The sequence below is a fragment of the Oenanthe melanoleuca genome, chromosome 27 (genome assembly GCF_029582105.1).
Source record: "Oenanthe melanoleuca isolate GR-GAL-2019-014 chromosome 27, OMel1.0, whole genome shotgun sequence".
NCBI classification, from domain to species: domain Eukaryota; kingdom Metazoa; phylum Chordata; class Aves; order Passeriformes; family Muscicapidae; genus Oenanthe; species Oenanthe melanoleuca.
This window is the reverse complement of record NC_079360.1, coordinates 4728480-4741452: the sequence shown is the minus strand read 5'-3', so window position 1 is coordinate 4741452 and position 12973 is coordinate 4728480. Positions and strand designations below refer to the sequence as shown.

General features: G+C 62.3%; 1 protein-coding gene across 1 annotated transcript; it reads left to right on the top strand.

The window, feature by feature from the left end:
• Positions 1-1846: 1846 nt before the first annotated feature.
• MRPL10 (mitochondrial ribosomal protein L10) lies at positions 1847-11319 on the top strand. Its single transcript, XM_056512265.1, has 4 exons — positions 1847-2017; positions 4491-4655; positions 7045-7189; positions 10783-11319. Exons 1-4 carry the CDS (start codon positions 1913-1915, stop codon positions 10989-10991), a joined length of 624 nt encoding a protein of 207 aa, XP_056368240.1. The 5' UTR covers positions 1847-1912; the 3' UTR covers positions 10992-11319.
• Positions 11320-12973: the final 1654 nt, after the last annotated feature.

The window sequence follows — 12973 nt, the reverse complement described above, 5'->3', positions numbered from 1 at the left end:
AGATATAAGAATGAGAATGGGAATGGCAATAGGAATGGGAACGGGAACGGGGCTAGGACAGAAATGGGAATGGCAATGGGACAGGAATGGGAATTGGAATGGGAATGGGAATGGGATTGGGAATGGGAATAGGAACGAGGCTGAGACAGGAATGGGAATGGGAGTGGGAATGGGACTGAGTCAGGAATGGGAGCGGGACTTGGACAAGCGCTTGGATTGGGAATGGGTAGGGGTCGGGAACGGTAATGGGAATGGGACGGGAACGGGAATGGGAGCGGGACAGGAATGGGACAGGGAACAGGAGGGGCAGAGACTGGGAACAGGAGCGGGTTCAGAGCACGGTCAGAAACGGGGCAAGGAGCGGGGCCGGAGCCCGGGCTCAGCCAGCCCCGGGGTGGGGAACACCTGGTTCCAGTTCTGGTGCCGGTTCCGGTACCGGTGCCAGTTCTGGTGCCGGTTCTGGTGCCAGTTCCGTTGCCGGTTCTGGTTCCGATTCCGGTTCTGGTTCCGTTGCTGGTGCCGGCTCCAGTGCTGGTTCTGGTTCCGGTGCCAGTTCTGGTTCCGATTCTGATACCGTTGCCAGTTCTGATTCCGGTGCCGTTCTGGTTCCATTGCCGGTGCTGGTTCCATTGCCGGTTCCATTGCTGGTTCCATTGCTGGTTCCATTGCTGGTTCCATTGCCGGTCCCGGTCGGTTCCAGTGCCACTTCTGGTTCCGGTGCCAGTTCTGGTTCCGATTCTGATATCATTGCCGGTTCTGATTCAGGTGCTGGTTCTGGTTCCATTGCCAGTCCCGGTTCCATTGCTGGTTCCATTGCTGGTTCCATTGCCGGTACTGGTTCCATTGCCGGTTCCATTGCTGGTCCCGGTTCTTTTGCTGGTTCCATTGCCAGTTCCATTGCCGGTTCCATTGCCGGTTCCATTGCCGGTTCCATTGCCAGTTCCATTGCCAGTTCCATTGCCGGTTCCAGCGCCGGTTCCATTGCCGGTTCCATTGCCGGTTCCATTGCCGGTTCCATTGCTGGTTCCATTGCCGGTTCCATTGCTGGTTCCATTGCCAGTTCCATTGCTGGTTCCATTGCCGGTTCCATTGCTGGTTCCATTGCCAGTTCCAGCGCCAGTTCCATTGCCGGTTCCATTGCCAGTTCCATTGCTGGTTCCATTGCCAGTTCCATTGCCGGTTCCATTGCCGGTTCCATTGCCGGTTCCATTGCCGGTTCCATTGCCAGTTCCATTGCCAGTTCCATTGCCGGTTGCATTGCCAGTTCCATTGCCGGTTCCATTGCCGGTTCCAGCGCTGGTTCCATTGCCGGTTCTCGTTCCATTGCTGGTTCCGGTCCTGGTTCTGGTTCCATTGCCGGTGCCGGTGCCGGTTCCAGCTCCCTCTCTGCCCCCACCCAGGCTGGCTGCCCGCCCTGCAGCTGCTGCGGCGCGGCTCCAAGGCGGTGACGCGGCACTGGCGGGCCATGCCGGTTCCAGCGCCGGTTCCATTGCCGGTTCTGGTGCCGGTTCCATTGCCGGTGCCGGTTCCAGCTCTGCCCTCCCCCCAGGCTGGCTGCCCGCCCTGCAGCTGCTGCGGCGCGGCTCCAAGGCGGTGACGCGGCACTGGCGGGCCATGCCGGTTCCGGCGCCGGTTCCATTGCCGGTCCTGGTGCCGGTTCCGTTGCCGGTGCCGGTTCCAGCTCTGCCCTCCCCCCAGGCTGGCTGCCCGCCCTGCAGCTGCTGCGGCGCGGCTCCAAGGCGGTGACGCGGCACTGGCGGGCCATGCCGGTTCCAGCGCCGGTTCCATTGCCGGTCCTGGTGCCGGTTCCGGTGCCGGTGCCGGTTCCAGCTCTGCCCTCCCCCCAGGCTGGCTGCCCGCCCTGCAGCTGCTGCGGCGCGGCTCCAAGGCGGTGACGCGGCACTGGCGGGCCATGCACCCGCAGCGCCACAAGCTCATGGCCCTCACCGAGTACCTGCCCCCGCGGCCGGCGCCGCCCCCGCGCTGCCTGCCCCGCCCCGGGCCCCCGGCACACCAGGTGAGGGGACACGGGGACACCGGCGGTGGCACAGAGCGGGGTGGGCTGGGGAGGGGCGGCACAGGGTGTGGCGTGGCGTGGGTGGGGTGCGGTCGGTGGGGGATTGGGATCTGTGGGGGAGCTGGGAATGCAAGATCTGGGAATGCATTGGGATCCATGGGATCATGTTGAGATCCATGGGAATGCCTTGAGATCCATGGGATTGTCTTGGGATCCATGGGATCATCTTGAGGTCCATGGGAATGCCTTGAGATCCATGGGATCACCTCGAGATCCATGGGAAAATGTTGAGGTCCATGAGATCACCTTGAGATCCATAAGATCACATCAAGATTCATGGAATCACCTCATGGTCCATGAGAGTACATTGAGATCCATGGGATCACCTCAAGATCCATGGAATCACCTCATGGTCCATGAGAGCATGTTGAGATCCATGGGAACACCTCCAGATCCATGGAGTCACCTCATGATCCGTGGGAAAACCTTGAGATCCACGAGATCACCTCAAAATCCGTGGCATCACCTCACAATCCTTGGGACCATCTCCCCCCATCACCTCCAGCCCCAAATCCCCATTCCCTGCCCCAAATCCATGTCCCCTGCCCAGGAGGACAGCCAGGTGTGGGTGCTGCAGGGATCCCCCATTCCCTGCCCCACATCCATGTTCCTGCCCCACATCCCAATCCCCTGCCCCACACCCCCATCCTCTGCCCAGGAGGACAGCCAGGCACGGGTGCTGCAAGGATCCCACATCCCCTTCCCCAAATCCCCATTCCCTGCCCCACATCCCCATTCCCTGCCCCACATCCCAATCCCCTGCTCCATTTCCTGCCCCATATCCCCCATCCCTGCCCAGGAGGATGGCCAGGCACGGGTGCTGCAGGGATCCCACACTCCCTGCCCCATGTTCCTGCCCCATACCCACATCCCCTGCCCCACATCCGAATCCCTTCCCCAGGAGGACGGCCAGGTGCGGGCGCTGCAGGGATCCCACACCCTCTTCCCCAAATCCCAGTCCCCTGCCCCATATCTGTGTTCCCTGTCCCAAATCCCCAATTCCCTGCCCAGGAGGACGAGCAGGCGCGGGCGCTGCGGGGATCCCACATTCCCTGCCCCATGTTCCTGCCCCACATCCCAATCCCCTGCCCCACATCCATGTTCCTGCCCCACATCCGTGTCCCCTCCCCAGGAGGATGGCCAGGCGCAGGCGCTGCGGGGATCCCACATTCCCTGCCCCATACCCCAATCTCCTGCCCCATATCTGTGTTCCCTGTCCCACATTCCCATCCCTTCCCCAGGAGGATGGCCAGGCGCAGGCGCTGCAGGGATCCCACATTCTCTGCCCCATGTTCCTGCCCCGTACCCCCATCCCCTGCCCCATATCCCAATCCCCTCCCCAGGAGGACGGCCAGGCACGGGCGCTGCAGGGATCCCACATTCCCTGCCCCATATCCCACTCCCCTGCCCCACATCCGTGTCCCCTCCCCAGGAGGACAGTCAGGTGTGGGCGTTGCAGGGATCCCCCATTCCCTATCCTATACCCCAATCTCCTGCCCCATATCCCCATCCCTCCCCAGGAGGACGGGCAGGCGCGGGCACTGCAGGGATCCCACACTCCTTGCCCCATGTTCCTACCCCACATCCCAATTTCCTGCCCCAAATCCCCATTCCCTGCCCCACATCCATGTTCCTGCCCCATATCCCAATCCCCTCCCCAGGAGGACGAGCAGGCGCGGGCGCTGTGGGGATCCCACACTCCCTACCCCATATCCCACATCCCCTGCCCCACATCCCCATCCCCTCCCCAGGAGGATGGCCAGGCGCGGGCGCTGCGGGGATCCCACACTCCCTGCCCTGTACCCCATTCCCTGCCCCAAATCCGTGTCCCCTCCCCAGGAGGACGGGCAGGCGCGGGCGCTGCAGGGATCCCACATTTCCTGCCCCAAATCCGTGTCCCCTCCCCAGGAGGACGGGCAGGCGCGGGCGCTGCAGGGATCCCACATTTCCTGCCCCAAATCCGTGTCCCCTCCCCAGGAGGACGGGCAGGCGCGGGTGCTGCAGGGATCCCTCATTCCCTGCCCCATTCCCTGCCCCACATCCCCATCCCCTCCCCAGGAGGACGGGCAGGCGCGGGCGCTGCAGGGATCCCACATTCCCTGCCCCACATCCCCATTCCCTGCCCCAAATCCGTGTCCCCTCCCCAGGAGGACGGGCAGGCGCGGTCGCTGCGGGGATCCCCCATTCTCTGCCCTATACCCCAATCCCCTGCCCCACACCCCCATCCCCTCCCCAGGAGGACGGGCAGGCGCGGGCGCTGCGGTGATCCCACACTCCCTGCCCTGTACCCCAATCCCCTGCCCCATATCCCAATCCCCTCCCCAGGAGGACGGGCAGGTGTGGGCGCTGCAGGGATCCCACACTCCCTGCCCTGTACCCCATTCCCTGCCCCACATCCCAATCCCCTCCCCAGGAGGACGGGCAGGCGCGGGCGCTGCGGCTGCGGGCGCAGGCGGTGCTGGCTGCCAGCCGCATGCTGGCCGTGTGCCAGTACAACTCCATGCCCGACGAGGACCTGGCCACGCTGCGCCACTTCCTGCGCCGCCACCAGATCCAGCTGCACTTCGTCCTCAACGAGGTGGGGGGCGCTGCCTGCTGGGGTGGGGGTGTCCTGGGGGATCCAGGGGTGTCCTGGGGTGTCCCAGGGGTGTCCTGGGGGATCCAGGGGTGTCCTGGGGTGTCCTGGGGGATCCAGGGGTGTCCCAGGGTGGTTCCAGGGGTGTCCTGGGGTGTCCCAGGGGTGTCCTGGGGGTTCCAGGGGTGTCCTGGGGTGTCCCAGGGGTGTCCTGGGGGTTCCAGGGGTGTCCTGGGGTGTCCCAGGGTGGTTCCAGGGGTGTCCTAGGGGATCCAGGGGTGTCCCAGGGTGGTTCCAGGGGTGTCCTGGGGGATCCAGGGGTGTCCCAGGGTGGTTCCAGGGGTGTCCTGGGGGATCCAGGGGTGTCCTGGGGGTTCCAGGGGTGTCCTGGGGTGTCCCAGGGTGGTTCCAGGGGTGTCCTAGGGGATCCAGGGGTGTCCCAGGGTGCTTCCAGGGGTGTCCTGGGGTATCCAGGGGTGTGCCAGGGTGGTTCCAGGGGTGTCCTGGGGGATCCAGGGGTGTCCTGGGGGTTCCAGGGGTGTCCTGGGGTGTCCCAGGGTGGTTCCAGGGGTGTCCTGGGGTGTCCCAGGGGTGTCCTGGGGTATCCAGGGGTGTCCCAGGGTGGTTCCAGGGGTGTCCTGGGGTATCCAGGGGTGTCCTGGGGTGTCCCAGGGGTGTCCTGGGGGTATCCAAGGGTGTCCTGGGGTATCCAGGGGTGTCCCAGGGTGGTTCCAGGGGTGTCCTGGGGTGTCCCAGGGTGGTTCCAGGGGTGTCCTGGGGTGTCCCAGGGTGGTTCCAGGGGTGTCCCAGGGTGGTTCCAGGGGTGTCCAGGGGTGTCCTGGGGTGTCCCAGGGTTGTCCTGGCGTATCCAGGAATGTCCCAGGGGTGTCCTGGGGTACCCAGGGGTGTCCTGGGGGTTCCAGGGGTGTCCTGGGGGTTCCAGGGGTGTCCCAGGGTGGTTCCAGGGGTGTCCTGGGGGATCCAGGGGTGTCCCAGGGTGGTTCCAGGGGTGTCCTGGGGTATCCAGGGGTGTCCCAGGGTGGTTCCAGGGGTGTCCTGGGGTATCCAGGGGTGTCCCAGGGTGGTTCCAGGGGTGTCCTGGGGTATCCAGGGATGTCCTGGGGGATCCAGGGGTGTCCCAGGGTGGTTCCAGGGGTGTCCTGGGGTGTCCCAGGGGTGTCCTGGGGGGATCCAGTGGTGTCCTGGGGGTATCCAGGGGTGTCCTGGGGTACCCAGGGTTGTCCTGGGGGTTTCAGGGGTGTCCCAGGGTGGTTCCAGGGGTGTCCTGGTGGTTCCAGGGGTGTCCTGGGGGTATCCAGGGGTGTTCCAGGGGTATCCAGGGTGGTTCCAGGGCTTTCCCATTGGTTCCAGGGGTATCTCAGTGGTTCCAGGAGTATCCCAGTGGTTCCAAGGGTATTCCAGGGGTATCCTGGTGGTTCTAGGGTGGTCCCATGGCTTTCCCAGTGGTTCCAGGGCTGTCCAGGGTGGTTCTAGGGGTATCCCTGCTGTTCCAGGGCTATCCCAGTGGTTCCAGGGCTGATCCCAGCCTATCCCAGCGTTCCCAGGGCTGATCCCAGCCTATCCCAGCGTTCCCAGGGTTGATCCCAGCCTATCCCAGCGTTCCCAGGGTTGATCCCAGCCTATCCCAGCGTTCCCAGGGCTGATCCCAGCCTATCCCAGCGTTCCCAGGGCTGATCCCAGGGCTATCCCAGCGTTCCCAGGGTTGATCCCAGCCTATCCCAGCGTTCCCAGGGCTGATCCCAGGGCTATCCCAGCGTTCCCAGGGTTGATCCCAGCCTATCCCAGCGTTCCCAGGGCTGATCACAGCCTATCCCAGCGTTCCCAGGGCTGATCCCAGCCTATCCCAGCGTTCCCAGGGTTGATCCCAGCCTATCCCAGCGTTCCCATGGCTGATCACAGCCTATCCCAGCGTTCCCAGGGTTGATCCCAGCCTCTCCCAGCGTTCCCAGGGCTGATCCCAGCCTATCCCAGCGTTCCCAGGGTTGATCCCAGCCTATCCCAGCGTTCCCAGGGTTGATCCCAGCCTATCCCAGCGTTCCCAGGGTTGATCCCAGGGCTATCCCAGCGTTCCCAGGGCTGATCCCAGCCTATCCCAGCGTTCCCAAGGTTGATCCCAGGGCTATCCCAGCATTCCCAGGGCTGATCCCAGCGTTCCCAGGGCTGATCCCAGCCTATCCCAGCGTTCCCAGGGTTGATCCCAGCCTATCCCAGGGTTGATCCCAGCCTATCCCAGCGTTCCCAGGGCTGATCCCAGCCTATCCCAGGGCTGATCCCAGCCTATCCCAGCGTTCCCAGGGCTGATCCCAGCCTATCCCAGGGTTGATCCCAGCCTATCCCAGCGTTCCCACTCCTCACCCCTGCTCTGTCCCAGATCATGCGGCCGCTGCTGGCGCAGTCCCGGCTGCAGGAGCTGCTGCCGCTGTTCGTGTGCCGGAACGTGCTGCTGGTGAGCGCCGAGCCGAGGGCCAGGGAGCTGCTGAGAGTGCTGAGGGGAGCACCCCAGCTCACCCTGCTGGGTGAGAGAGGGAGAGAGACAGAGCCTGACCCTCCTGAGAGAGACTGACCCCTCCAGAGAGATCCTGACCTGTCCAGAGAGAGCCTGACCTGTCCTGAGAGAGACTGACCTGTGCTGAGAGAGACTGACCTGTGCTGAGAGAGACTGACCCCTCCAGAGAGAGACTGACCTGTGCTGAGAGAGACTGACCTGTGCTGAGAGAGCCTGACCTGTCCTGAGACTGACCTGTCCTGAGAGAGACTGACCCTCCTGAGAGAGACTGACCCTCCTGAGAGAGACTGACCTGTGCTGAGACTGACCTGTCCTGAGAGAGACTGACCTGTGCTGAGAGAGACTGACCTGTCCTGAGAGAGCCTGACCTGTCCTGAGAGAGACTGACACCTCCAGAGAGAGACTGACCTGTGCTGAGAGAGACTGACCTGTGCTGAGAGAGACTGACCTTCCTGAGAGAGCCTGACCTGTGCTGAGAGAGACTGACCTGTCCTGAGAGAGACTGACCTGTGCTGAGAGAGACTGACCTGTGCTGAGAGAGACTGACCCTCCTGAGAGAGACTGACCTGTGCTGAGAGAGACTGACCTGTGCTGAGAGAGACTGACCTGTCCTGAGAGAGACTGACCCTCCTGAGAGAGACTGACCCTCCTGAGAGAGACTGACCTGTGCTGAGACTGACCTGTCCTGAGAGAGACTGACCTGTCCTGAGAGAGCCTGACCTGTCCTGAGAGAGACTGACACCTCCAGAGAGAGACTGACCTGTGCTGAGAGAGACTGACCTGTGCTGAGACTGACCTGTCCTGAGAGAGCCTGACCTGTGCTGAGAGAGACTGACCTGTCCTGAGAGAGACTGACCTGTCCTGAGAGAGCCTGACCTGTGCTGAGAGAGACTGACCTGTCCTGAGAGAGCCTGACCTGTGCTGAGAGAGACTGACCTGTCCTGAGAGAGACTGACCTGTCCTGAGAGAGACTGACCTGTGCTGAGAGAGACTGACCTGTGCTGAGAGAGACTGACCTGTGCTGAGAGACTGACCTGTGCTGAGAGAGACTGACCCTCCTGAGAGAGACTGACCTGTCCTGAGAGACTGACCTGTCCTGAGAGAGACTGACCTGTCCTGAGAGAGCCTGACCTGTGCTGAGAGAGACTGACCTGTCCTGAGAGAGCCTGACCTGTGCTGAGAGAGACTGACCTGTGCTGAGAGAGACTGACCTGTGCTGAGAGAGACTGACCTGTGCTGAGACTGACCTGTCCTGAGAGAGACTGACCCTCCTGAGAGAGACTGACCTGTGCTGAGAGAGACTGACCTGTGCTGAGAGAGACTGACCTGTCCTGAGAGAGCCTGACCTGTGCTGAGAGAGACTGACCCCTCCTGAGAGAGACTGACCTGTGCTGAGAGAGACTGACCTTCCTGAGACTGACCTGTCCTGAGAGAGACTGACCCTCCTGAGAGAGACTGACCTGTGCTGAGAGAGCCTGACCTGTGCTGAGAGAGACTGACCTGTGCTGAGAGAGACTGACCCTCCTGAGAGAGACTGACCTGTGCTGAGAGAGACTGACCTTCCTGAGAGAGCCTGACCTGTGCTGAGAGAGACTGACCTGTGCTGAGAGAGCCTGACCTGTGCTGAGAGAGACTGACCTGTCCTGAGAGAGACTGACCTGTCCTGAGAGAGACTGACCTGTGCTGAGAGAGACTGACCTGTGCTGAGAGAGACTGACCTGTCCTGGGAATGGGAATGGGGTGTGGGGATGAGGGTTTGGGAATGGTAATGGGGGTGTGGGGATGGATTAGAGCCTGACCCATCCTGGGAATGGAAATGGGATGTGGGAATGGGAATGGGGGTGTAGGAATAAGAATGGGGATCCAGGAGAGGGAACCGGGCCCCAGGGCTGGGAATGGGGGTTTGGGAATGGGAATGGGGGTATGGGAATGGGAATGGGGGTATGGGAATGGGAATGGGGAATGGGAATGGGAATGGGGGTATGGGAATGGGAATTTGGGGATGGGAATGGGGACCCAAATCTAGGGATGCTCATCCAGGGCTTGGGAGGCTCAGCCAAGTCTGGGAATGCAGGCCCAGGGCTGGGAATGGGAACCCAGGGCTCAGAGACTCATCCAGGACTTGGAGTACTTGGAATGAGCATCCAGGGCTGGGAATGGGGATCCAGGGCTGGGAATGGGGATTTGGGGATGGGAATGGGGATCCAGGGATGGGAATGGGGATTTGGGGATGGGAATGGGGATTTAGGGATGGGAATGGGGGCTCAGGGATGGGAATGGAGGTGTGGGAACAAGAATGGGGATTTGGGGATGGGAATGGTTGCCCAGGGCTGGGAATGAGGATCCAGGGCTGGGAATGAGGATTTGGCAATGGGAATAGGGGCTCAGGGATGGGAATGGGGGTGTGGGAATGAGAATGGGGATTTGGGGATGGGAATGAGGATCCAGGGATGGGAATGGGGGCTCAGGGCTGGGAATGGGGATCCAGGGCTGGCAGTGAGGATCTAGGGATGGGAATAAGGATCCAGGGCTGGCAATGAGGATCCAGGGCTGGGAATGGGGGCCCAGGGCTCAGAGATTCATCCAGGACTTGGAGTACTTGGAATGAGGATTTGGGACTGGCAATGAGGATCCAGGGCTGGGAATGGGGATCCAGGGATGGGAATGAGGATCCAGGGCTGGCAGTGGGGGCCCCCTGCCAGATCTGCCCCCCAAACCCGGGCTGGGCACCCTCAGCAGGAACAATCCCCTCCCAGGGCTGGGAATGGGGATCCAGGGCTGGCAGTGAGAATTTGGGACTGGCAATGAGGATCCAGGGCTGGGAATGGGGATCCAGGGATGGGAATGGGGGCCCAGGGATGGGAATGGGGATTTGGGGATGGGAATGGGGATTTGGGGATGGGAATGGGGATTTGGGGATGGAAATGGGTGCCCAGGGATGGGAATGGGGATCCAGGGCTGGGAATGGGAGTGTGGGAATGAGAATGGGGATTTGGGGATGGGAATGGGTGCCCAGGGTTGGGAATGAGGATCCAGGGCTGGCACTGGGGGTCCCCTGCCCGAGCTGCCCCCCAAACCCGGGCTGGGCACTCTGCAGCAGGAACAATCCCCTCCCAGGGCTGGGAATGGGAATCCAGGGCTGGCACTGGGGGTCCCCTGCCAGATCTACCCCCCCAAACCCGGGCTGGGCACCCTGCAGCAGGAACAGTCCCCTCCCAGGGCTGGGAATGGGGATCCAGGGATGGCACTGGGGGTCCCCTGCCAGATCTACCCCCCCAAACCCGGGCTGGGCACCCTGCAGCAGGAACAGTCCCCTCCCAGGGCTGGGAATGGGGATCCAGGGCTGGGAATGGGGATCTAGGGCTGGGAATGAGGATACAGGGATGGGAATGGGGGTCCCCTGCCCGTTCTGCCCCCCAAACCCGGGCTGGGCACCCTGCAGCAGGAACAATCCCCTCCCAGGGCTGGGAATGGGGATCCAGGGATGGCACTGGGGGTCCCCTGCCAGATCTACCCCCCCAAACCCGGGCTGGGCACCCTGCAGCAGGAACAGTCCCCTCCCAGGGCTCTGCTGTCCCTCACCCTCCCCACCTCCCTTCCCAGGCGCCGTCATCGACGACACCATCCTGAGCCGCCGGGGGCTGGAGAGCTTCGCCCAGCTGCCGCCCCTGGAGCTGGCCCGGGCCCAGACGGTGGCAGCCCTGGCCCTGCTGCCCTCCCACACCTCCTGCCTGCTCCAGCAGGGCCCTGCTCGCCTCACAGCGCTGCTGGACCAGCACATCCGACGGCTGCAGGGCGCTGGGAGTCACTGAGCTGGGAACTGGGAACCAGCTCCTTCCCCCAGATGAGGGACTGGGGGGGATCGTGGACACAATTCTCATGGAATCAGCTCCAAATAAGAGGGGAGTTCCAAATAAGATTGGAGGTTTGACACTGAGGGTCCTGACAGGATTCCTCTGCAGCGTTCCAGCTGGGATCAGGGATCCCTGGGATCAGCCAGAGGAGGAGGAGGAGCATGGGATGGAGCCTGCAGGGAGGATTTTGGGCACTCTGAACCCTGTGCCTTCGCAGTGGGGGTGTGCTGGAGCACTGGTCCCACCCCCGGGGTCGCTGTCGTGTCCATTAAAGGTTCTGTGTGGAGATGGCTGTGGCCTGGTCTGGGATTTTGGGGGGTGGGTGGGTGGGGGGTGAGGCCAGGGGGTCTGGGGTGGGAGAGGGAAATCCCAGGGTGGGAATGGCCCAGGATCACCTTGGAGGGGCGATCCCTGAGACCCCCCTGGGTCAGTGATTCAAGGGGTGGTGATTCCTGGGATCTCCATGGGGTTATAATTCCCATTATCCCCATGGGGTGGTGATTCCTGGGATCTCCATGGGGTTATAATTCCCATTATCCCAACGAGGTGGTGATTCCCCGGATTCCCATGGGGTGGTGATTCCTGAGATCTCCATGGGGTTATAATTCCCATTATCCCCACGAGGTGGTGATTCCTGGGGCTTCCATGGGGTGATGATTCCCAGGATCTTCCTGGGGTGGTGATTCCTGAGATCCCCATGGGGTTATAATTCCCATTATCCCCTCAGGGTGATGATTCCTGGGATCTCCATGGGGTTATAATTCCCATTATCCCCATGGGGTGGTGATTCCCGAGATCCCCACAGGGTGCTGATCCTGAGGTCCCCGTGGGGTGCTGATTCCTGGAATCCCGGTTGTCTCAGGGATCCCTGAGACCCTCCTGGGGTGACAATCCCCAAATCATCAGGACAATGATCCTGAGACCCTCAGACATCCTGCGACCCCCTCGTGTGTGGGTGATCCCCAAAATCCCCCTGGAATCCCCAACCCCGGGACCCCCTTGTTTGGCTGATCCCCAAAATCCCCCTGGAATCACCAACCCCGGGATCCCCGTGTGTGCCTGATCCCCAAAATCCCCCTGGAATCACCAACCGCGGGACCCCCTTGTTTGGCTGATCCCCAAAATCCCCTGGAATCACCAACCCCGGGACCCCCGTGTGTGAGTGATCCCCAAAATCCCCCTGGAATCACCAACCCCGGGACCCCCGTGTGTGAGTGATCCCCAAAATCCCCATGGAAAGAAGACCCCCGGGACCCCCGTGTGTGAGTGATCCCCAAAATCCCCTGGAATCACCAACCCCGGGACCCCCGTGTGTGAGTGATCCCCAAAATCCCCCTGGAATCACCAACCCCGGGACCCCCGTGTGTGAGTGATCCCCAAAATCCCCATGGAAAGAAGACCCCCGGGACCCCCTTGTTTGGCTGATCCCCAAAATCCCCCTGGAATCACCAACCGCGGGACCCCCGTGTGTGAGTGATCCCCAAAATCCCCCTGGAATCACCAACCGCGGGACCCCCTTGTTTGGCTGATCCCCAAAATCCCCTGGAATCACCAACCGCGGGACCCCCGTGTGTGAGTGATCCCCAAAATCCCCCTGGAATCACCAACCGCGGGACCCCCTTGTTTGGCTGATCCCCAAAATCCCCTGGAATCACCAACCGCGGGACCCCCGTGTGTGAGTGATCCCCAAAATCCCCCTGGAATCACCAACCGCGGGATCCCCGTGTGTGAGTGATCCCCAAAATCCCCCTGGAATCACCAACCCCGGGACCCCCGTGTGTGAGTGATCCCCAAAATCCCCCTGGAATCACCAACCCCGGGACCCTCTTGTTTGGCTGATCCCCAAAATCCCCCTGGAATCCCCAACCCCGGGACCCCCTTGCGGCGCTGCCCCTCCCGGCGATCCCCCCACCCCTTTCCCCGGTTCCGTGCCCGCTCCC

Bases quoted from the DNA above. Each gene is read 5' to 3' on its own strand.
- MRPL10 (XM_056512265.1), top strand. From the start codon at position 1,913: ATGCACCCGCAGCGCCACAAGCTCATGGCCCTCACCGAGTACCTGCCC. The intron at 2,018-4,490 runs GTGAGGGGACAC...TCCCCTCCCCAG, and splicing joins CCGGGCCCCCGGCACACCAG to GAGGACGGGCAGGCGCGGGC. The intron at 4,656-7,044 runs GTGGGGGGCGCT...GCTCTGTCCCAG, and splicing joins TGCACTTCGTCCTCAACGAG to ATCATGCGGCCGCTGCTGGC.